Below are 23,177 nucleotides of genomic sequence, written 5' to 3'. Positions count from 1 at the left end.
TTGGTTAAAAAAGTGGAACAGTAATGATGGATATGTGGATGGGAAATTTTATAAGAAGAGATCATATTTAAGAGAATTTCATACTGAAGCTCAAGATTTCAAAAAACCAACCGATTTTTCAAGGTATATACTTGAAATCTTGAGAATGAGTTATGCAAAGTTAAAGACCTTAGTCTAACAACCATTTGGAAGAAACTTGGTACTTGGAACATTTAATTTTTTAGTTTTAATTATTTTGCTCTACTTTGTTATCTATTTTCGTTTCCATTGTGATGAACCATTCTTTCTTCCCCTTGACTCTCAAGGTAACCAAAACAACTTAAGTATTTTTAATAAGTAGTCGCTCCGACTTTGGTATACCATGCAAAAAGTGAAACAAGAGATGCATAAATTAAAGTGGGAAATTAAAAACACAGATCTTATCTTCTGTGCTTATAGCAAGATCGACTCGACTCGAACACTTTAAATATACCACATCAAACCACTTTGAGCAAGGTATAAAAATGCCACGAATTTCTGTAAATATTCAGTTTTGCTCACTTCTCAGTGTTTCGTTCGAAATGCCGATAGATAATTGGGTTTGTCATAAATCAAAATCCAAAGTACAAAACAAAAGTAGAAAAGAAGAAACAATGCTTTCAATTTGCAATTTTTTAAAATTGTTGATAATTAAATGTAATTTATCTAATGACATTATCTATAACTAAACAGAATGTTTAGTTTTAGCATACAAATTTTATTTATAGTTCTTCCCGTGGTCTCGGGCCACTACGACCATCATCTTTTGCCGGAGACCCTCGAGCCACAACATTATGATCTACGTATTTTAACCCATTTAAATGACACGGCTCAGGATTTTGAGGGAGTGGTAAAAATTGATTTATTAGCACTTCAAACGACAAAGAATATAACCCTGCATGCCAAGAACTTGACCATAGATGAAACTGGAATCGGTGTCAAGTCGTCTAACGGAAGCAATTGCATTGAAAATGTAGAACTTTCTGAAAAGTTTGAATTCTATATAATGTATTTATGCAAAGAGCTAAATGTAGGTGAGAAGTACGGATTGGAAATTCCATTCAAAGGACAATTGAATGAAAGTCAAACGGGTTACTACAAAAGTTCCTACAATGATACAGAAAATAAGAATAAAACTCAGTAAGTAGAGACGGAAGTATGTAAGTAGCTTTTAGATTAAACGTTGATTACTTTTTCTCTAGTTACTTGGCAGTGACACAGTTTTCACCCACATTTGCTCGGCTGGCATTTCCCTGCTTCGATGAACCCAACTGGAAGGCAACGTTCAATGTGACCTTGGGCTATCACAAGGACTATAAGGGTTTAAGTAATACCCCAGTGAGAAAATGTGAAAAGCAGTAGGTCAGATCTAAATAAATACTATGTGATTTCTAGCTAATTTAATCCTTTGGCTTTTCAGCGAATTTCTGGAGGATTATATTTGGTGTTCCCATGAGCAGCTCCTACGCACTTCCACCTACCTGGTAGCCTATGCCATACACAATTTAACCAATGCGGGAACTGTGACAAGTCTAACTCATAATCAAGTAATCTTTCGCAATTGGCTGCAGCCAAAGATTGTTAATCAAAGTGATTTTTCTGTGGAAATGGCACCCAAAATTCTTAAATACCTGGAGGAATTATTCCAATTGAATTTTCCCCTAAGAAAAATTGATCAGCTTATCTCGCCAACTCACAAATTTAGAGCCATGGAGAATTGGGGTTTGGTAACATACCAAGAGAATGCATTCGTCTTCAATGAGGATTTCGATTTGCAGGAGAAAAGGGAAACCAATTGCAATACCATGGCCCATGAGTTCAGTCATCAATGGTTTGGTAATCTAGTGACTATGAAATGGTGGAAAGATCTCTGGCTAAAAGAAGGACCTTCTACTTATTTTGGCTACTTGGCTCTAGATGCTTTGCAGCCGCAATGGGAATGGAGTGAAGGTAAAATAACCAAGGATTTGGCATATTTCTTTCGTCACGATGCCACAAACATGACGCGACCCATATCACGTGATGTAAAGAACTCTACCGAAGTACTTGATCAATTTTCCAAATATGTCTATGAGAAGGGAGCCCTAACGATGCGAATGTTGCACAAAGTATTAGGCACTGAAACTTTCTTTGAGGGCATAAGGAATTATTTGCAAAAATATGCCTATCAAAATGTTGAGCAAAGCGATCTTTTTAATAGCCTTCAAGAGGTAGCCAATGAGAATATCAATTTGAATGTTGTTATGAACTCTTGGACTCTTCAGGAGGGTTATCCATTGATCTCGCTTAACCGGGACTACAAGAAGGGAGAAGTCAAAGTCAATCAAAAGAGATTCGTTCAACAAAATAATCTTTCATTGGAGAAAGAATGCTGGTGGGTACCCCTAAGTTTTGTTAGTCAAAGTGATCCAAATTTCGAAGATATTCAACCCAAACATTGGCTAGAGTGTCCTAGTAATGAGAGAACTTTGAAAGTAGGTACTTCCAAGGAATGGTTACTACTTAATCCCCAAGTCTATGCCATTTATCGCGTTAATTATGATGAACAAAATTGGAAACTGCTTATAAATACTCTACAAAATGAATTTGATTATGGCGGCATACCAAAATTAAACAGAGTTCAGTTAATGGATGATCTCTTAGCCTTAGCTGCTCTAGGTGAACAGAGTTATGATCTGGTATTCGAATTGCTTGAGTATTTGAAACTTGAAAGGGATTATTTACCCTGTGAGAGGGGTATTACCTTACTGCAACAATATGGTAGCTTGCTCAAGGATCAAGCGGCAGAGGACTTCAAGGTAAGTTTGCGTATATATGTAGTATATGAGAAAGTTTTAACTTCCGTAAATGTATCTTTGTTTTTGTTTTAGCTTTATATTAAACAACAATTGACACCACATTATAGACGTTTACCCAAACTGAAATTGATTGATAGCATCGAGATACCCGTCAGTGAAATCGCCTTTAGGCGTTTCATTTATACCCAGTCTTGTCTCTACAATGTCGATGATTGTGTCTCTCAGGCTTTGATGCTGAATACCAACGATTCAAGCATATCAGTGCCAGCAAACTTTCGTCAGTTGGTCTATTGTATATCCATAGAGAAAGGAACTTCGTGGGATTTTCAACAAATGATGAAACTTTTCAAAAATTCACCTACACCAGCACAACAAAGCGCCTTTGCTTCGGGCTTGGGTTGCTCAAGTAACTTTTCGCAACTGAAAGAGTTCTTAGACTATGCCATACATTCAGACACCAAGACTATAAGCGATTGTTATATTCAGGCAGTAACAGCGGCTTTGAAACGCGACAATGTGGCCAAGGAGTCTAGGCAACATATATTTGATCATGCTGAAATATTGAAGTAAGTTTCAAGGGAAATATTAAATAGTTTATCTAAATATATTTCTTTTGTAGTAAAAAATTCAAGAAAAAGGACTTGGAGCCCATTTTAATGCATATGGTGAAAAATCTACAAACTCCAGAGGAGCTAAGCCAACTGAAAGAACATTTAAAGGACTTGAGTCAATTTAAAGAGGCTGTAAAAAAAGTTTCAGAATTAGTTGAAACTAATTTACTATGGTTAAGTCAACATTCCGTACAATTTCATGCAGTTTTACTTAAAAGGATTTATTAATAAAGGTACGAATTTCTAACCTTATGTGGATTTTATGCTACTGGAAATTCTTGGAAGTAGTCAACTTGTCATGTTCAACATTCGTTTTCGTAATAATTAAGCCAATAGTGATGAAATCTTTTGCTATTTGTAAACCTCCTTTTCTTTGTCGTGCTGGTTTGGCTGTCAGAAACTTGTCCTGTCAGACCTTTGACTTGTAAATTGCTTGACACAGGACACAGAACACTGAACATCACACACACACTAGGGCTGGTCCTTTTCCACACTAGCAATTCAACTTCAGTTCAGCTTTGTTTCGCTGTCATCTTCTTCGTCATCTTCATCATCATCATCGCCATCTTCATCGTCGTCCTTTAGCTTCATCAGTTGTTTTGGCATTTGACGTTTACACGGCAACGTCAAAATATTTCGTCGCGCTGAGATGTGTCATGTGCATGCAATGAATTGAGCTAGAGGGGACTTTAGAGGACATGAAAATGGTGGCGCGGAAAATGGTTAGTTTGTTAGTTATCCCTTTAGTAGCCATTTTGGATTACAAATCATCTTTCACATAGTTAACTTTGGTGGTCAATTAGTCAAATTAATCGACTGGAATTGAAATGTTTAGCGGCAAAAACGAATGATGGATGGCTGGAAGGACAGAGCTGGCTGGAGAACTGAAATTGAAACTATTTTGGTATGCAAATTGATGAATTAGAAAGAGCAGAAAGTCTTCCAAGGGAAATTAAGAAAGTTTAGTTTTAACAATATTTAATCAATCAACTGTGAAATTTCCTCCACTGACAGCTGCTTGTGTTACCAACATTTCCATAAGTAAATGTTGACTGCAAATGAAATGAAATAACTTTGCATAGCTTTGAGTTGAAAGGTTTCCTTTGTAGTTACAAACTTGGCATGTTTTAAAAGGTCAACAATATTCAAACTTAATAAGGCTAAGGAAATTTTACAAAGTCATGAATCTTAGAGACAACCGAGCATCATGTGGGAGTTTATTTTATTGAGTAAGTGTAAGAATTTCCTTCAACAGATACCAATCTATGATCATCTTTTTGCGCCACAATTATCAGGATAAAGGATATATCATATAGGATAAATTATACAAATATAAATAATAAATGATAGGTAACATAAAGAACATAGAATTTTGTATTGATATTGAAACCCTTTCCCTAAGCCAATTGTGTTTGCAATTTGTTTGATGTATTTGGTCTAGTCAATTATTAATTAAGTTTACTTAGATATGCAATTTATGTTTTGTACAGGATATGGAAATAATTCATCATTCATCTGTAATTGAAACCGCAAATCCGTATCACATTTGCCCACTTGCCCCCCCCGCCACAACTTGCCAGCTGGCTTCATTTTTATGCAAATGAAAAGTGTTTTCAGTGAAGTAAATTAATTATATTAATATTTGTTAAAAATGCTTATTAAATTAATTAAAAGTGATGTCATTTTATGATGTCTCTGTACACACACACGAAAACACACAGAGAGAGAGGGGAAGAGGGAGGGTGAAAGAGATGAGTAAATGTTTTAAAAATATTTCCTCTCAGATTATTAATGCTTAATACATTTATGCAGAGAGTTGGCAATGTTTTAATTTATTTACTTTATTTATTATGAATTAATTGAATTGAACAGCAACACGTGAATCTGACACTTTTCATTTTACACATTTTCATCAATGTCAAATTAGGCGAATCCAGCAAAAAATGAGTAAAAGAAAAAGAAAAGGGGAAAACTAAAAGGAAAACTTTGGCCTTAAACTAAATTTAAGTGCGACATGTGGAATATTTGCAATTTAATTAAATGAAATTAAACAATCTTGCCAGCATTTTGGTACCCAAAAAACACATGTGTGTGTGTGTGTGGCAATTGTGCAGGTAATCTAAATTTGTAAGTTGCCATCTAGCCAGTCCTTTTCCATCTTTTTATTCCCTTTCTGTGTAACCACCACTCTATGGTCCATAGTTCTATGGACAATTGCAAGTTTTTAGTTTCTGTCAGACTGGCAAAGAGAGAGACAGAGAGAAAGAGAGAGGGACGGAGAAAGGGTAAAGAGACGGCGGGAAAACAGAAACAGAGACAGAGGGAAAAGTTTCTTGAAATGTCTCTGCCTGGCGGCACCAGCAGCAGAACAAACTAAGAAATAGTTTCACAAAATTTCCTACTTTACTTTGCACAATCTTATTATTTTTTGTATGCTCTTTACAAATGCATATTTTAGTTATGCTCAGGCTGCTCTTCCCTACAGAGGCTATATAAGTAATACAAAAAGTCATAAACAAGACATAAAATCCCTTTATATAAACATCTTAGGCATATAAACAGCTGATTTATGGTTTCAACTTACTTTTCTTGAATATAGAAATTGATGTATCTTTGAGATGTTTTTATTATGATAAACTAAATGAATAGCTAAATGTGCTTATATATTTTTGAAATCCTAGCATAAGATCTATAATATTTAAAGTTTTACTTAATTTATTTAACTGATCTTTTGAAATTTTTCGAATCAAAGATTCGATTTTGATTGATTGTTACCAACTCAACTGAACATAATTCAAAAGGTTTAAGTATTTTGAAACGATAATCTTTGACTTTATTGGTCTTAAGGGTTAAAAAAACTTTCTTAATAAAGATCTAGGAACTATATTATATTATCTCTTACTGTTTGTACTAGCAACTATAGATGGCTTGAATCCTTCAGAGTATTATGTTCTAAATACAATCATATTAAATGTATGATCATTTTACGCACCAAAACTTTAAGCTTTACTCTTCTCTGGAATTCTCACTCTAGACACAATGATCGATTTCAATCATATAACTCTCTTTCACTTGGAAAGAGTATTGAAATTTCTCTTTTAGACCAAGTTGTTTCTTATGAAATTTCAAACAAAGCGTTAAGGAAGCAATAAATGTAAATGTAAAGTTTTCCTTCGTTGGGTCAGCAAATACATGGAAAAATATGAATCGATTTAAATTTAACAAAAATATTTCTAAGAGAAAGTGAGAAAAGGAACGAGAGAGGGGAAATGCAATAATATTTGCTAAAAGTCAATAAAATGGGGTGAGGTTTGTGGTGGAGTGGAAGATGTGGCAAAAAGTTTTTAATGAATTTATTTTCTTACTTGCCATTAAAATACAAAAAGCATTTGCCTTGTTTAATTTACGACGTAAACAGAAATTGCTATATAGTGAAGACAACAACAGCAACAACAACTACCAACAAGAACATTAGCAACAAAACAGGTAAAAGACAATAAAAAGCATAGACATGCAATTGAATGTTAAATGTGAAAAGCAAACAAAGCTGCAAAAATTTACAACAAAAGTTGGTAGCAAACACACATCGAGGAAACGAAAGGCAGAGCAACCAAGTCATCCAAGGCATGGCAAGGGCATTGAAAAGAAAGTAAAATAAACCAAGACAAGTTAAGCTTTTGGCTGGTTTGAGGCTTGGCTCACTAATTGAAATATATTTCTAGACAAAGGAAAACAAAAGGTCAAAAGCAAACTGCTGCAAACTGATGATAAGAGAGAGAGACAGAGAGAGAGAGAGAGAAAGAAAACGAAAGGTGCAAAAAATGGATACATACATACATGTTAGTAACTTCATCTATTTATTATTTTTTTTAAGATTGGTTTTGTACTTTACTGTACTTGGTGAAATTGGTGATGTAACAATATACAAAGGTGATAATGCTCACAAATTTGTAGTGTAAAGTCAATGTATATAAACAAAGATACCTTAAGATAAAATCAATCATACGACACGTTGTCAACGTATCTTATTTAAAGTATTTTGGTCCTAATTACTTGAGAGTAAGTAGCAATAGTAGAAAAATATAATATTGAAAGTAAAATTTCACAATCTCGTAATTTAATTAACAAATTTTGATGCAGCTAAAAAATAATATCACTCATACGTCATGTTGTCGAAATATTTTATTTTCATTGTATTATTTGCCATTAAGGATAAAATTGCAGAGTAAAAAAAAAAAGGAATGTTCTATGTTAATATGTTTTTGACAGGATAAGAAAAGAGTTAAACTGTTTGGATCAGAAACATTTAGAGAATGGTCAGAAAGCATTTTTCTACTTCTTTTCTTTTCAGTTTAGGCTTAAGAACAAATTCTTTAGGCTGGCCTTTGTTTATTGTTACAAAGTTTTAAAACACTAACTACTTTTTAAAGAAAAATAGTTGAACAAAATACTATTTCAAATTTACACTTTCTGTTAATTAGGTTAGTAAAAACCAAAGCAAAGTTCTTTTTATTTTATTTATAAATATGCAGGAAATCTGTAGACATCAACAACTGGGTCAAAAATCAATGCACAAAATGTTATGAGGATACCATAGAAAATTTAGCATTTATTTACATGATTTTAGCCATTAATTTGGAATTAATTGGCATTCAAATTGTTTCAAGTGACACATTCATGGCCATAATTAGATAAGTGAAATGTGTGATTGATATTTGTAGCTATATCATATACATACATAACGGTGTGAAGCACTTTTATATTTTAATTACCGATTTCGTAGCTAATTGTGTTTGGTTTTAAAGTTTTGCAATTGAAAGAGAAAGGTTTATTAGAAATTATCTACTTGTTGGACATTTAATGATTTTGGATATTAAATTCACAAATTGTTAGCCAATATATAAGCATATTTGTTTATTCAAACAAGAGTGAAACCCATTGAAACTCTATCACATAATTTCTAAAATAAATTCATCTTTATTCATATTTCATTTTTAAGAGAAAGTTCACAAAACTTAAAATTAAATTTGCTTTTTAAAGAGAAAGCTTTAAAGTTTTATTCGTTTTTTTGTTTCTATGTATTTGTTTGTCGCAATTTCAATAGAGTTGACTCGAACAGTTGATTAAACTTAATCGATTACAACTGACAACTGACAACATAATCGACAATCATCATTTGCTTGAGTTGATAAACGAAAACCATCGATGTGCAATTGAATTACAATTGAACTATGGATAAAACATTATGAGACACACAGAAATGGACACACAAAATGGCAAACTAAGTATGTCATATTCAATTAGAGCTAATTAGACCATTTTCTAATGGACAGCTATACATATGTATGTGTGTAAGTATAACCATCCGAATAGTAGCAACTTCAAAATGATGGCGCCTGCATGTATGCAATGTAGAAATCCAAGAGCATGGCTGTGTGAGTGTGGCTGTGTGTGTGTGTGTAAGAGTCTACTCCGTTGAGGCACGCATGGAGAAATTCAATTTTAATGCGGCTATTACATAATTTGATCCTTGTCGTGCTAGACACTGAATGCATATTAATTAACGTTCAAAATTTTGATTGTGCGGCAAACTGACATAGAGCAGACAGAGTGAAAACCAAAGTAAAACCAAGCTAGCGTTAGCTCCTAAAGCTGCACCATGAAATTCCAGAAATCTCTCATTGCCAAAAGGAAAGTGTGTGAGTTGCGGCAAACAAATGTTTTCACATCCCAAAAGCAACAGACAACAGAAAATGAGCTAGCGATGCAGAAAACTTTTGATTAAAATAATTGAGGCGAGCCGAATAAAACGTTTCACTATGAAAAGTTCATCCAAGAATATCGAACACGTGATTTTCAAATTAAATGAAAAGTATTAATCTGACGAGAGTTGCAATGAATATACAAAAATATTAAGAGTAGAGCTAAGCTAGAATGAAAGTTTCGAAACGGTAATGTAAAACCACTTTCTTTTTATCCATTGATTAAGTATACTTATATGATACTTTACAGTGATAACCCTTCTTCTTTTGCAATGAACATTTTATGCCAATGAATCTTCAAAATCCCAAGTTACTTAAAACTTGGCTAAAACCCATTTGGAGGGTTGATAAATCCATAACCCTAGATTATTCTATTCACTATTTCAAGGTATAGTTCAGTTTGTACTCACTGCTAACAATTTGCTGATTGAAATAAACTTCCTCCATCCCTTTGCCATAGTTAAGTACCCATATTGACAATAGTTCTTTCATCCATTATGGACCATCACTTCAGCACGGTTTTTTGTTTGCCCCTCTGTATTGGTATTCAATGAAATGTAAATTCAATATTCCCATTGTCAAACTCATTTCAACCATAACTCAACAATTGACCACTTGAAACTCTGACCTTGAAACTAAACAAAATACTTACTCCCACAATCCATCATCTTCCCTCGCCATCACATAGCTAGTCGAAGCATTTGCCAGAACAATGTGGAGTGGAGAAAGAACAACATTAAGTGCCCCTCTAGCTTGGAGTACTTGATGTTCTTGTTGTTCGGTGTTGAGTTGCTGTTTACTCAGCTTTCTGCAGGTTTGTTGCGAAAGAAAAAAGAAGAAAATGGCGGGAAATCCCGAATGGGAAAGAGGAGAAAAAAAAAAAAAAAAAAAAAGAGCAGAAACAACACTTTTAACACGCATCGAAGGGGAAAACCAATAGAAGAAACGTCTTGACAGACTTTATCTCCCAAACTACCCCACTCTGGGTTTTAGGGGCAACAAGGTTACGTGTAGTCGCGTCAAGGCACTCTAAAAGATTTTTAGCTGAGAGCAAAGACATCTAAAGAGCCAAGAACCTTTAGCTTCCTCATTGTTTATTTACCAGAGCTTGGCCAAAAAGCAGACGTAAATAGCTAGATAAACACAAGGGTGAGGTAAATCGAATGGCCAGATGGATGGATTGGAGTCAACGGTTGGGCCTTGGTAATATCCACATAGTAGAAAAAACTAAAGTGCTACAAAAATTCCCGGGGGAATACTATGTTTGTTGGTTTTTCATTTTCCTTACATTTGCCCATGTTGATATCTAATTTGATAAACAAAAAAAAAAAAAAAAAAAGTATAGGACTTGAAGGGACTCCATTCTTTGTTGGACTTATAATATAATATCATGGCTGTGTTTGGAATTCTTTGAAGTAATCTAGAAATCAATTCAATATCCTTAACCAATATTAACCATGATGACTAAATTACAATTGGATTTACAGATAATATGTCTGAGTTAGAGGTCCTTCTAACAGTAACTTTTAAAAGCTTATATGTATTCAAGGAATTAGGAGTAAAAAATTGTTGTTCGTTTTATTAAAGTTATTAAAGTTACTAGTTTTCATCTTCCTCTGTATAGAATCCTCTTATACACAATCTCAGAAATGAAAAAGAAAATATTATATTAATGAAGAAAAAAGAGAAGAAGTAAACTTAAATGACTTCAAATATTTGTCTAATTTGCCTAATTATGAGAAAAATTTGAATCCTGTGTCCTTTTACTTGATAAGTTCAATATATACATATAATCATTTTGAACTAAAGCAACATGAATTAGCTTCTAGTTTGCCAATTGATTGGGCTTTATTTTTGCTAACTTATTTTTATAGAAACATCAATTTGCCTACTGAACTGAGAGTTAAGAGTTTTTAATTCAAATTTCCGGCAATTTGTGGAAACACTTGAGAGTGCAAAATGCTTGTGAATGCATTGTCAAGTGATGAACTTTTAAACAAAAGGCGAACCCTTTGCACTACTCACCCCTTTCGAGACATTCTCACACCCGATCTCACTCAATTGGCAGAGAGAACGTGCCTTTTGCACAGATTCTGGAAGCGAGAGGCTTTAGACAATGAATGGGATAGCCCAAACACCAGTTACTTTCATATTTCATGGACCCAAAAAAAAAAAAAACCTGAGACAAAAAAGAATTTGAAAAGGAAAATTTGCTGCTTGTTTGTTTTTTTTTTTTCGCTTGCTTTATTCACACTCCTAGCCAAGCGACACCCTTGATGGTGGGCAAAAAACAAAGGCCGAAAGTCGAACGATGGAGACAAGAAATGAGTCATTAGGCAATAAACAAAGCACTTGAAAAAACAAAACGGAAAAAAAAAACCAAAGGAAAAAGAAAGAAATTTTCGCCCACGCGCTCTATCAATTTGAGGCTTAACAATGCGGGAACATTCGTTCTTGGTCGCGTGCCGTCAATCAAAAATAATAAACACCCCTAATTTTTAAAGCACTGAATTTGTTGCTGCTGCGTGGTGGGGGCTGGGGTGAAGTAGAGTTGGGGGGGTTGCCAAGTCTCATTAAAAGATACCCAAACAGAGAATGATATGCCAGAAATGGAATTTGAATCCGAATTAGAATCGGAATCAGAGCAGAGTCAGAGGACTCGTCATCGTCGTCGTCGTCGTCGTGATCGTTGTCCTCGTCATTAATACACATATTTGATGCTTAGGCAAAGGCACATGCAACTGCATGATTTGTGGGTAATACCCACAGCTTTGCCATTCCCACATAGCCACCTTCTCCACTCATGGCCACCGCCAGCACCACCTTCGAATCTTCGTCCAGATTCCAGTTTGTGTTCTGAGGACCACCCGCTGTGCATAATGGCAGAATGACGCGTTGTTTTTGCTTCTGAGTGCAGATACAGACACAGACAGCTTGGTGAGAGGGAGGAACACAGAGAGATTTGGATCTTTAGTCTATTGTTTGGCAGCAGCGAAATAATGCCGTTTCATGCATATGCATTCACCAGGGACATGGTTATCGCTTTGGTTTGGGTTTGAGTTTGAGTTGTGCGTTCGGGTTTTTGGGTTCCTGCTCTGCAGACAATCAAATTTGATGTCACAAATATGGCCGTGCTGTATCGTGACGCCGAATAAAAGCGTTTTCGTTTTAATATATGCATATATATGCATCATATCAGTTTCACACCCAACATTCTCAACCCCCACCAACTCAAAGCCCATCCAATTTAGGTCTGGTATTTGCCAAAGCGCATTATATTAATGAGCAGCCACCCGCGAATATGCCTTATATCCTACTATATACATATATCCACGATATGTTTGTATGCATTTTTCTTTCAACTCATTCTGGCTTAATGAGCGGCACTCTCGTAAATTGGCTAAAAACGAGAATGAATGAGGTAGGCACTCTCTAAACCTTTGTGCGATTAAGTGGCATACGATTTTTAAATTATACTTTAGTGAAATGCTTAAAGTCAAATACATCTTCCTCTTTTAGTTATCCTAGTTAGAAATTAAGGTCCAAGGTCTTAAATTAGTGTAAAAGACAACACAAACTACAAACCAATCATGAAATGGGAGAAGTTTGCCCCTTCACGTATGCAATAGGCTTGGAAAGGAATTCACTGTTTTTCAACAAATTTATAACCTTTTGTGGCAAATTCTACAACTCACTGAAAAGTTCACTCAACTCACTCATTAGGTAGACAATTACCAAATTTCTTTATGAGATTAGAAAAATTAAACTTTTTTCCAACTGGGTTAACATTTTCGATAAATTATAGCTTACTATTTATCGTTAGACACAATATTTAAAGTTGGCAATTTGGAAAGCAAAAAATGGCGAGCGAAAATGTGCAGCCAGCTAAAAAGTATGCTACAGTTTTTAGGCTTGGTTTTCATTTCCCCAGTATTTGTACTTCCATTATTAAGTTAACATCTTTGCATTGTCCTTTTCATTAAAATGAAAAAATATAAGGCAAAAAGGATCTCTCATTAATGTAATATTTAACTTGACATGCCCACGTTTAAGCCCCACGCCCACATTTTCTTCGTACTCGTAGGCGGATGGGCGGTGGGTCCTTGCTCAGTCAGCCTCATCATACATAACTCAACAACTTGGCAATTCTTAATGCTTTTTTCCACTTTTTGAAGTATTACTCTTTCTTTCATTGTTTGTTTTGTTGTGCCTTGCCTTCTGCTTCATCTTTTGCTCTCTCTCTCTCGACGATTTTCTCTTGTTCTTATTCGTTGATGTTGTTGGTGTTGTTAAGCATTCTTATCGCTGTTGGTAGCATTTCCGTTTTTTCTTATTCGTGCATTTTTCATTTCCGCTTCAGCGTCGCGGCATTTCCTTTCATTTTTCACACGTTCACCCCCCGCGGCTGCTGTTGCTGCTGCTCCCCTTCCTTTTCCCAAACATTCCAACTGCTATATGTTTACCATTTATATTATTTTGTAATGTTTATTTCAGTTTGGCAACCCTTTTTTTCTTCTTTATTTTTTCTCGTTTCCTTCTTTAAACATCACATTCGGGGCCAAAAGCCTTTAAAGCATTGATTTTTTCTTTTTGACTTTAAGTTTTCTCACCCACACACACACACACACAAACACACAGGGGTCACCATTATGAATTTTTTTGTGTGGCAAATATTGTCTGGTCGACAATTTTCGTTTATTTTGGAGGAGGGGACACACACCACACCGACGTCGACATTGGGTCGGAATGGGAATGAAAATGATGCCATTGTCATTAGTCCGAGGCCTTCTCGTCCAGAAAATCTCTGGGTTCCATTGTCATTGGGGCTGACTGGGCTGTCTGGCAGTAAAAAAGATGGCAATTCCAGGCAATGGCAATTACTATTTGCATTATTTTCACGACAATGCGGCCAATTCATGGCAAATAGAACGGAATGTTCAGGATTGCGGAATGAGAGCGAAGAAAGTCAAGAACCTTAGTGAGTGGCGACCCCTCCAAAAAAATCGGTGTGTGTGGGTGTGCGTGTGTGCTTGTGAGGGGTGGAAAAACCAGCTGGCTACAATTGACAGAGTCTGGGGAAAGATGAAAATTGATTTTAATGCCAAAAATTATGTTATTTGCGCATGTTATGGACATACGGAGAATAAGGAAGTGCCAGAATACTTCAGTTTTGTCCTACACAAACTTTGAGGGGGACTATACACACACACACACACATGCTCACACACATTTCACATTCCACCATAATTATTATTATGATTATGAACTTGACTAAATTACAAACGACTTACGTGTGAATGTCCTGGAACTGAGGCAATCATACTCACACTGACAGCTCCCTCGTTGAAGACCTTACATTTTTGTTTGGGGGGAAGAACTTTCTTGCAAATTGGTGAGATTTTACAGCTGCAATTGTGCAAGAGATTATTGAATGTTAATGGAATATACTGGAATGCAAACTGCGTTTGTTTTTGTGAAAACTAAACAAGTGTGAGAAAGGGTAGATAACTATAAGATAATATTCTTAATACTGAATCGTCTCAAAATGGGACATCATACATACATACATACATATGGCTTAAGACGAAAACAATTTCGTAGTCAATCAAGTGACTACTAACGAACAGAAGTTGTGGTTATAGTAGGGTAGGCAAGGTCTATATTGTTCAGCCTGTTGTTATTTCCAAGTGAAAAGTTGTCCATGTATTTGGGTTCGTTTCACTTTTGTATGACATTTTTACCCCTTTTTAATCTTTGTAAGTGGTATTACTTAAAAACTGATGAATTATAGTAAAAAGGTCATGCTTTGTATTAGTATCCTATATAGTATTTCCAAGACTTAGCTACTTGGTGCCTTGCCACTTTTATCTGAGAAGACCCAAAAGAATCTTGACTTGATGCAATTAAGGCAAATGCATAAAAAGGCAAATAAAACAAACTTTTTGGACGCGTCATAAAACAGCCACGCAATCTGGTTTAACTTCGTTTCTGGCCAGGATTAGCATCAACCCACCTCAGACCCCTTTCGAGCCAACTTTACTGTGGACTTGTGCCGCAGAAAAGGAAGAGAGTGAGAGGCGGGAGATTTTTTTTCCAACTTTTGACGTCAAATTGCATTGAAGTCGACTCGGCGTTTAATTTGTGTGATTTATTTGTTCAGCCTGCTGCGCCCTTCCAGCCAAGTTTTCTCCTTCCCTCCCTACCCGCTTTTTGTTCTGCTTTTATCTTCCATCATAGAGAGCGGGACGACTCGGTCTCTTGATGATGATTTTTGATTTCTCGCGCATTTCCTATGCGTTTCCATGATTCCAAGTCATAAATCAAAATAAAACTTTGTCACTTGAGCTTTTGACTTTGGCTAAAAGTTGTGGCTTTGAATGCTACGACTATACGATGCGATACGATACGATATCGATACTATATAGCATTTCTATGCCATTGCCTAATCGATTTTCAAGTTTATGATGTTGCGCCTCTGCCACAGAAGAGGGGCGGGGCCGGGAAGGCGAACAACATCCTCGTGCCTCCAAGGAAAATGACAATAAAAATTGACAATGCCGAGGCGTTGGCAAATCATAAAATTTTATTACAGACTTTCCACAACCAAACAACAACAGACAAAATGAAATAAAATACAAAAGAAAAATAAAAGACAACAAAAACAAAAACAACGAACAGAAAAAAATAACATCAGTGACATACGTAAACTGATTCGCGCCTCTCTCTGGGGGAGCCCTACGACGGGGAGGGGAATCAAGGGGTTGGAGTTGGGTCTTGGGATTGGGCTACGCCAAATGCGAAATCAATGTCGTGGTTTCTTCATTTTGCTACAATATTTGCATGTTGCATTATAAATACACTGCAAATTGATTGCGGGTCGTTTGATTTTGACAAACTCAGAAACCGGATCATCAAGGACAACATAACACCTTTTTATGGGAGGTTTAACAGAGCTGGTAAGGTTTCTATAAAGGTTTTTGCAGTTCAGTTTTTAGTTTTTAGTTCACTTTAACTTAATATGGAAGAGAACAAGACGTAGCCAAGAGCTGAGCAAAAATTCTTTTGCTTAGAGTGTTTCTTCCACAAAATATATTCTATAGCCTCAAAGGACATATGAAACTATGTGTGTGACATTTTGATTGTGCGGCTTAGCCATTCGTATAAAAAGAAAATTGTTTTGGCCAACATGCGATCTGTTTGTGGGTGAAAGGATTGGCTAAACTAGAATCAGAAATTTCCATAAACGTTTCCAAAGAGTACAACGAATTTCGTATTTGAAAAGTTGACATTTCTTCTTGTTGATATTCCATTTGTGCTGTTGTTGTTGTTGGTGTTGTTTGCCTCCCTGCCGCGGGACACATTGCTCCAAAAATGTCAAAGTGCCGCCGCTGACACCGCTGGGCCTTTGTGGCCGGCTCACGAGTGGGAGGAGTGGAAGCAGGAAGTGAGAGTGAGTGAATGGTTGGGTGGAGAATGTGACAAGGGCGCGAGGATGTTAAACATGTGCCTGATGAGAGAAGGAGCCACAGGAGCAGGAGCCATAGGATCAGAATGAGCAGGAGCAGTGGCACATGCATGTCTCTATGAATGTGTGTGACACCCGCGAGAAATGCTTGGAATTTTTTCTCATTTTGACCCACTTTGCTTTGTTGTCAGTGGCTGCCACAGTGACTCCTACTACTCCCCCTTGGACCTCTCCTACGTTATGCCCTACGCGTGTGTGTGTGTGTGTGTGTGTGGCAAGCATTTAAATTGGGCTTTTCTCTTTCTCTCGCTTTCTGGTTGGCTTTGTGCAATATTTTCATAAATATGCTGCAACACAAATTGAATTGGCCATGCCAAAAAATGACAAAAATTTGTTGTCAAAAAATTATGCTGTTGAAAAGTTCCGTTCGTCTTTTTTGGTTGAGTCTGTGGATAAGTGGGTTGGATGGGGTTGGGTTAGGATGATGATGATGTTGTGGGACTGCAGGACAAAAAGCAGGTCAAAATCTAATTTTACATGAGGGAGTAAAGTGGATGGGGGTTGCAAGGGTTTTTTTGCTGCCGTTAAATGACATTATTATGCATTTGGAGCAAGGCAAAGAACCCTTTGCTGTGACTAGACTCCTTCAACCACTTGGCCGTCTGTGTTCTAACAGACCGACAACATCATCATCATCATCATCTACATGCACCCACCTTTGGCTGAGTGGGGCTCTTGCTTCAAAATTTGCATAATAGAAATTAAAAAGGATTTTCCCCAAAGATACATATAGAAAATTTCTGCAACATTTTCTTAATTTTTTGTCGTTAAGGAATTTTTCAAATATTTAAAGCTTACTAAAAGTTTTCATTTATTTTTCCACAAATTGAATTGAAAATATGTCAATTAACTTGAATTTCTTATACCTAAAAGACACATCTGCTTGAAATTACTTTTCATCTAAGAGGTTTTCTCCGCAACTTTAATAAAACTTAGAGAGAGAGAGAGAGAGTCCTAGAGTTTGTGTATTTGGCTTAGTTCTTTTGGGAAAAGTATTCAACTGCAGCTAAAAACCATGGCATGTGAAGCAATGTACTCATATAAATTTGTCATTCACCTGACTTAAAGTGAAGTTACTTACTTTGTTGCATTTATAGAGCCTTTAAAACTCTTCTTAAATCAATAATCTGTAATCGAACGATATATATTGACATATACCAAACTGTCTGTTTTGTTTAATTCTGGTTTTAAAATAATTTGAGGTCTTAAAAAGATATATATTTATTGACTTCAAACGAAATAATCAAAATATTCACTATACAGGCGCCCCTGGACTAAAGTGTTTACTATATAGGCTAATACTCTGAATCTAATAATTATTAGCAAAAAAACAAAAAATTGTATTAAATTTTTATCTCGACATTAACAAATAATCTTTCATTTAACCCATTAGGACCCCAAGCAATAGAATTTTTAGAGATTCAAGCATTTCCATTTAGAGAATTTTTGCACTAAGCTTAGTCTTTAAGCCTTAAAGTTGAGTCTTCTATAAAAAAATGCTCAAATGTTTTAGAGACAACAAAATAATACAACAAGGTTAAATAGAAAGGAAAATAATTTCATTGACTGTGCCTTAGGGCAAGACATGTCAAAGCATTCTGATTTTGCTAGTCCTTTTCGACTTAACAATGTAAGTCACTTTTAAAAAGCAAAGTTAAAGTTACGTTACTAATTAATAAAACATATTAAATCGTGGAATGCATAAACTTGCAGTAGATGGAAAAAATTGTAACTCATCAACCGATTTGTAAAGACTAAACGTAGTTTTTTTTAATACTTCTACAGATGTGAATTGTTTGCGCTTAAATTTATTGAACGTCTCTGGATCAAGTTGTATAGGATATAGTACACTATCAGGCAGGACGACTTAGGCAACTCAATCTATCCACAGCTGTCGAGTTATTTAATTCTTGCTCAAACTTAAAAAAAGTTTGAAGTTATTCTTCTACTTTTTTCTTATAGGGTGTCTTAATTCTCCATCAATTTTGTTGTTTTTATTTCATTGTTGTTGTTATCTTCATTTTGGTCTAACGAAATTAGCGACTGTGAACAGTTTGCCGTTTACTCGTAACTAGCGGCATTGCCGACGCTGACGACGGCCATTTATCAGGGCATCTAATCTAATCCTTTTAGTGGTCAAATAAATTAAAATGGAAAGCCTTTTTCGGCTGTGCAGCTACCGCGCAACTACTAAATTACGCCAAAGATAATTAACCTGTAGGGCCGAGAACGAGATAGAGGGACAGAGACAGAAAGTCTTAGATGGTTAGAGCGGGTCGAGCCTTTATTAGGTCTTCGACCCAAAACGGGAGTAAAAACGGAAGCAGTAGCTTCTCACCATTCTCTCTAAGGATTCAAGCAGAAATTACAAAATGGCGCAAATTATTGCAGGACTAAGAGAAGAAGGGAAAAGAGCTCGCCAAAAAAAGAAGGAAACGAAGTAACGAAAGAAGAAGATGGAGTCTGACAACGTTCTGGTTGTTGTTGTTGTTCTTGGCTATTTCCGTTGGCAGGCATTTTTCCAAATGAAGTTTGCAAGTAATCATGAAAAAGGTAATTTAATAAAAGCAAAAATCGAGAAACATAAAACTAATTTACGGCCTGAAATTGCTTGCGAAAAAAAGGAAAACAGAAGAGGGAAAACGAGAGGCAGATTGGTTTCCTCTGTACATTTTGGAAGAGTTCCTCAGGTTAGGTCAGGGCCTTTTGAAGTTCAAGGTTAAATAAAATTCCATCTATGTATCTCTCCTTTTGAAGATGGCTTGCAATGTTTTGCCAGCTGCCACAATGTTCAACCGGGCGCAATAATATACCTGAGACATGTTCACCGCAATCTCACATGGTGCTTGGCTCCCTCCTCCACTTTTCGTCTTCCTTTTCTTCTGCTGTTGTTGTTTGGCAATTTTACAGTAACTTACTGACCACATGCACACCCAAGAGGATCGACCCACCCACCCATTTACCCATATGACAAAACAATTTAAAAGCTTATTTATTCTACATATATTTTCCTCCTTTTTCTTCTTTTCACATTTCTTTGGCTTGTGGCCAATGGAGAAGAAAGAATTGTTACAAGGCCAAGAACTGCAGCAAATCCTTTTGCTAAAGGATGACAAAAACCTGTTAAAGCTTAAGCAAAAATATTACTTTTGTCCTAAGTGAAATTTTAAAGTAGCCCCTTGGAGGAAAAAAGACACCAATACACTTTAAATTGATTTCCATGGAAAAACGTGGTCAATTTTATTTACTTGCTAAAAAATCTCTGTTCTTTTTGCTCAATTTAGACAAAGAAAATCTTTAGGGGCAGGTGTTAAAAGGATCTTATGTCTCACTCACGAACTGGAACCCTCACGCTGGACAGAGAAAAAAACCTGTAAGCCTGTCAAAAGCAAGTACCTTTTCTACCTGCATGTAGGTATACATAAACCCAACCAATATACATATATCTGGGCAAAAACAAGCGGCAAATATGAAAGCCAAGCAAAAAAAAAAAAAGACATCCACCAGTTATGAGAAATGTTTGTACATAGAGCGAGACAAACAGAAAGACACGGAGTGGGACAGACAGTCACATGTCAAACATTCTTTTGACACTTTGTCATAGCATCTCCCAGTGACACTTGTCAGCAGTCGGATTTCGCATTCGAGTTGGGGCAGTTCTGGAGTTGAAATTGGAGTTCGAGTCGATTTATGTATGTATTTGTGTCTGTTTCCCCTTCTCTATGCCAACACATGGCATTTACTTATGAATCGTTTTCAATTCAATTTCGCTAATGTATGTGCATACACCTGGTTTTCTATCCTTAATAAACTAAATCTCTTGTAGGCTGAGCATAGAAAAAACATGTTTACATCAATGATATGTGTCTAAGCATTTCGAAAGCTACCACAATACAAACATAAATTAACTTTAATCTGGAGTTTTTTTTATATAAACTTAAGTAAGGCTTCGTATACTAATTAAAAACTGCTTCTTAATAGCTCTCTTTCTCGTTAAAAGACCACTAAGAGGTGGGCTTGAAGAGTAAGGTAATTATATATTGAGTATATGAACTATAACTGTTCCTTGTGGTGATAACTTGGCAAGCACATTCTTTTTTAACAGCCAATAAGAATGGAAATTTTACTTCTCACGGTTTAAGTTCTCATTTGAACTAATCATTCTAAAATTAAACATAAATGCACTTAAATTAAATTATAGATTATGTTTAAGTTTAACATATGGTTGATTTTTTTAAAGAGAAGTTTCAGATAGTTTAATTTTACCTGTAAAGCAAAGGTTCACGAAGGTCATTGGTTTACTAACCTCAAGCTTTACATGACCAATTAAGTTAATATCGACACCGAATAAACAGAAAAAGGCTCTTAAGAAAGGAATCAGGAAGGGTTTCGGATTCATAACCTACGAAGTCTTTTAACTGGCTGCCTTAATTGTGAGTTTAAGGTTGGTTCCAATTCCTATATAGAAATACGATATAAAACTACAATCTATCTGATAAAAGATAAACTAATAGTTGCCTCTAGGTGAGACTAAGCCTCTACTGCTGTTCATTCAATTTAAACTTCTCATCTAACTTACCACTCCTTATGATCTTGCCCACTTCTACCTGTTGCGTAACTCTAGAAGTCGTCGATATAAAACTAAATCAATCTTTATTATCATAATGTTGACTACATAAAATCATTTACTACATTTAAGCTTTAAAGTTAAAAATTCGATTCCAGCCCAAGGCAAGAGCAAAAGTCATCAAAAGTGAAACAAAAACCTCAATAAATGCAATATTTTTTATAGCCCAATTCGCAAGGCATAATCACCTGGAATCACCTGGCATCTTCTTCTAACATGAAGGAACTGGTTTCCGCCTCCCCCTGCGTGTCTCCCCACTGTCTCGGAGTCTGCTGTCTTTGCCATCGTTGTCATTTATTAAAAGGAAACTCATGTTTTGATGGGTGATGAAGCTTGAAAGATGCCCATGTATATACACATGTGTGTGAGTATAGGGGAGCAGATAAAAAATAAGATTTTTTTGAATCTCTCTCCTTTTTTTTTGGTTTGTTTTTTATTCTTCGATTTCTTTTGCACTTGGCTCCAGTTTCAGCTTCGGTTCCAGCTCTAATTGTCTGTTATGTTCTCAGTTGCCTTTGCATGCATAATTTGCAATTGGCAGATGGCAGAACTAAGGAGGAGATGGAGGAGATTGTCGGTTGTCGCTCCCATGTCTGATTGTGCGTCAAAGGCGACTGTAACTCGATTTTAATTGGAAACGAATGCTGAAGAAGGAGGAGTGGGCGGAGGAGCACTGCACGCGCTTTATCGCACATTGGCGGCACTTTAATTAACGTTGATGCAGATGCATTTAAATGCGTGTCAAAGGTCATGAGTAGGAAGTGGGTCAGTAAGCGCAAATTTGCCACACGATAAGTAAAGGCCACTACGACATGCCACTGCCTTCTGCTGGGTTGCTTGATAGCCATCTCTCCTTTAGCCTTTTTTGCTGTCCAACTTAAGCAAAAGCTAGCTCCCAACTGAAAGGTGTTCATAAGATGTGGCTTAATGGGTAAGCTCTCCTTGGCTGCCTTCGCCCCTCGCCCCCTTCTTTCAAACACACATACACACACCTGCTGCTGTGTTAACAGTTCTCCATTGTGGTAGGTAAGTTAACAGATATTGGCCTTAAGAGAAGAACCAGGCCAAAACTCACAAAGAGAGAGAGAGAGAGCGTGTGCGTGAAAGCAACACTCTCTCATTTGTGGACATTATGTTCTCAGTTACACTGTTAACTGTGGAACGGTATTTCTGTTAAGTATTGTACAAACTTGTTGACTATATTAACAGCATGCAATTATTTAGGTTCTACAATTGGTAAACTCTTTGATGTAAGCTAAAGCGGAATCAACTTCTACACTCAAACCACATTAGGCCAGGGGTTAGTTCAAGTATAGGAATTGGACAACATTTTACTACATGGCCTAAAGCGTTTGAGTGTGTAAAAGTGTCTCATTATTGACTTAGCATCACCTAATAACAGTATCAAATATTACCAAAACTGTAAAGAAATCTTGGGCGCCCGAGGCAATTGCTCCCTCCCGGCGCTGTAAGATCCGGCACTGATTAGGACATGTTTGCGCAGGAAGCCGGCCAAAAAAATACTATTATTCAATACAAATTCCATTTTAAAATAGCTATTTATATTGCTTCTATGAAGGAATGTTAGAAAAATATATAGAATGAATTTGCAAACTGCCTGGGCACTGAAACTGTAAACGTATAAAAAATACATCAACATTTGATGCCAACTATTACATCAAGGATATTTAAATTTCTAGCTTAACTTTCGTATCTTTGTATCTACATAGATTCGGTTCTACATACGTCATTTTTTTAACTACATTCAGTATTTTTGTAGGCTGTGTCAAAATAATAAAGTTTGACAGCTCCTCATATTCAGTAGGCCATTAGATA

At 36.1% G+C, this 23,177-nt stretch overlaps 1 protein-coding gene across 1 annotated transcript; it reads left to right on the top strand.

Annotated features, from left to right (window-relative positions):
* The first annotated feature begins 712 nt into the window (after positions 1-712).
* LOC137577891 (aminopeptidase N) lies at positions 713-3,674 on the top strand. Its single transcript, XM_068291455.1, has 5 exons — positions 713-1,158; positions 1,221-1,376; positions 1,439-2,816; positions 2,889-3,382; positions 3,436-3,674. The coding sequence occupies exons 1-5, from the start codon at positions 713-715 to the stop codon at positions 3,653-3,655; spliced, it is 2,694 nt and encodes an 897-aa protein (XP_068147556.1). The 3' UTR covers positions 3,656-3,674.
* Positions 3,675-23,177: the final 19,503 nt, after the last annotated feature.

This window comes from Drosophila tropicalis, unplaced genomic scaffold (assembly GCF_018151085.1).
Source record: "Drosophila tropicalis isolate 14030-0801.00 unplaced genomic scaffold, ASM1815108v1 contig_593, whole genome shotgun sequence".
Taxonomy (NCBI): Eukaryota; Metazoa; Arthropoda; class Insecta; order Diptera; family Drosophilidae; genus Drosophila; species Drosophila tropicalis.
The sequence above is the reverse complement of the archived record's forward strand: the minus strand, read 5'-3'. Positions and strand labels throughout refer to the sequence as shown.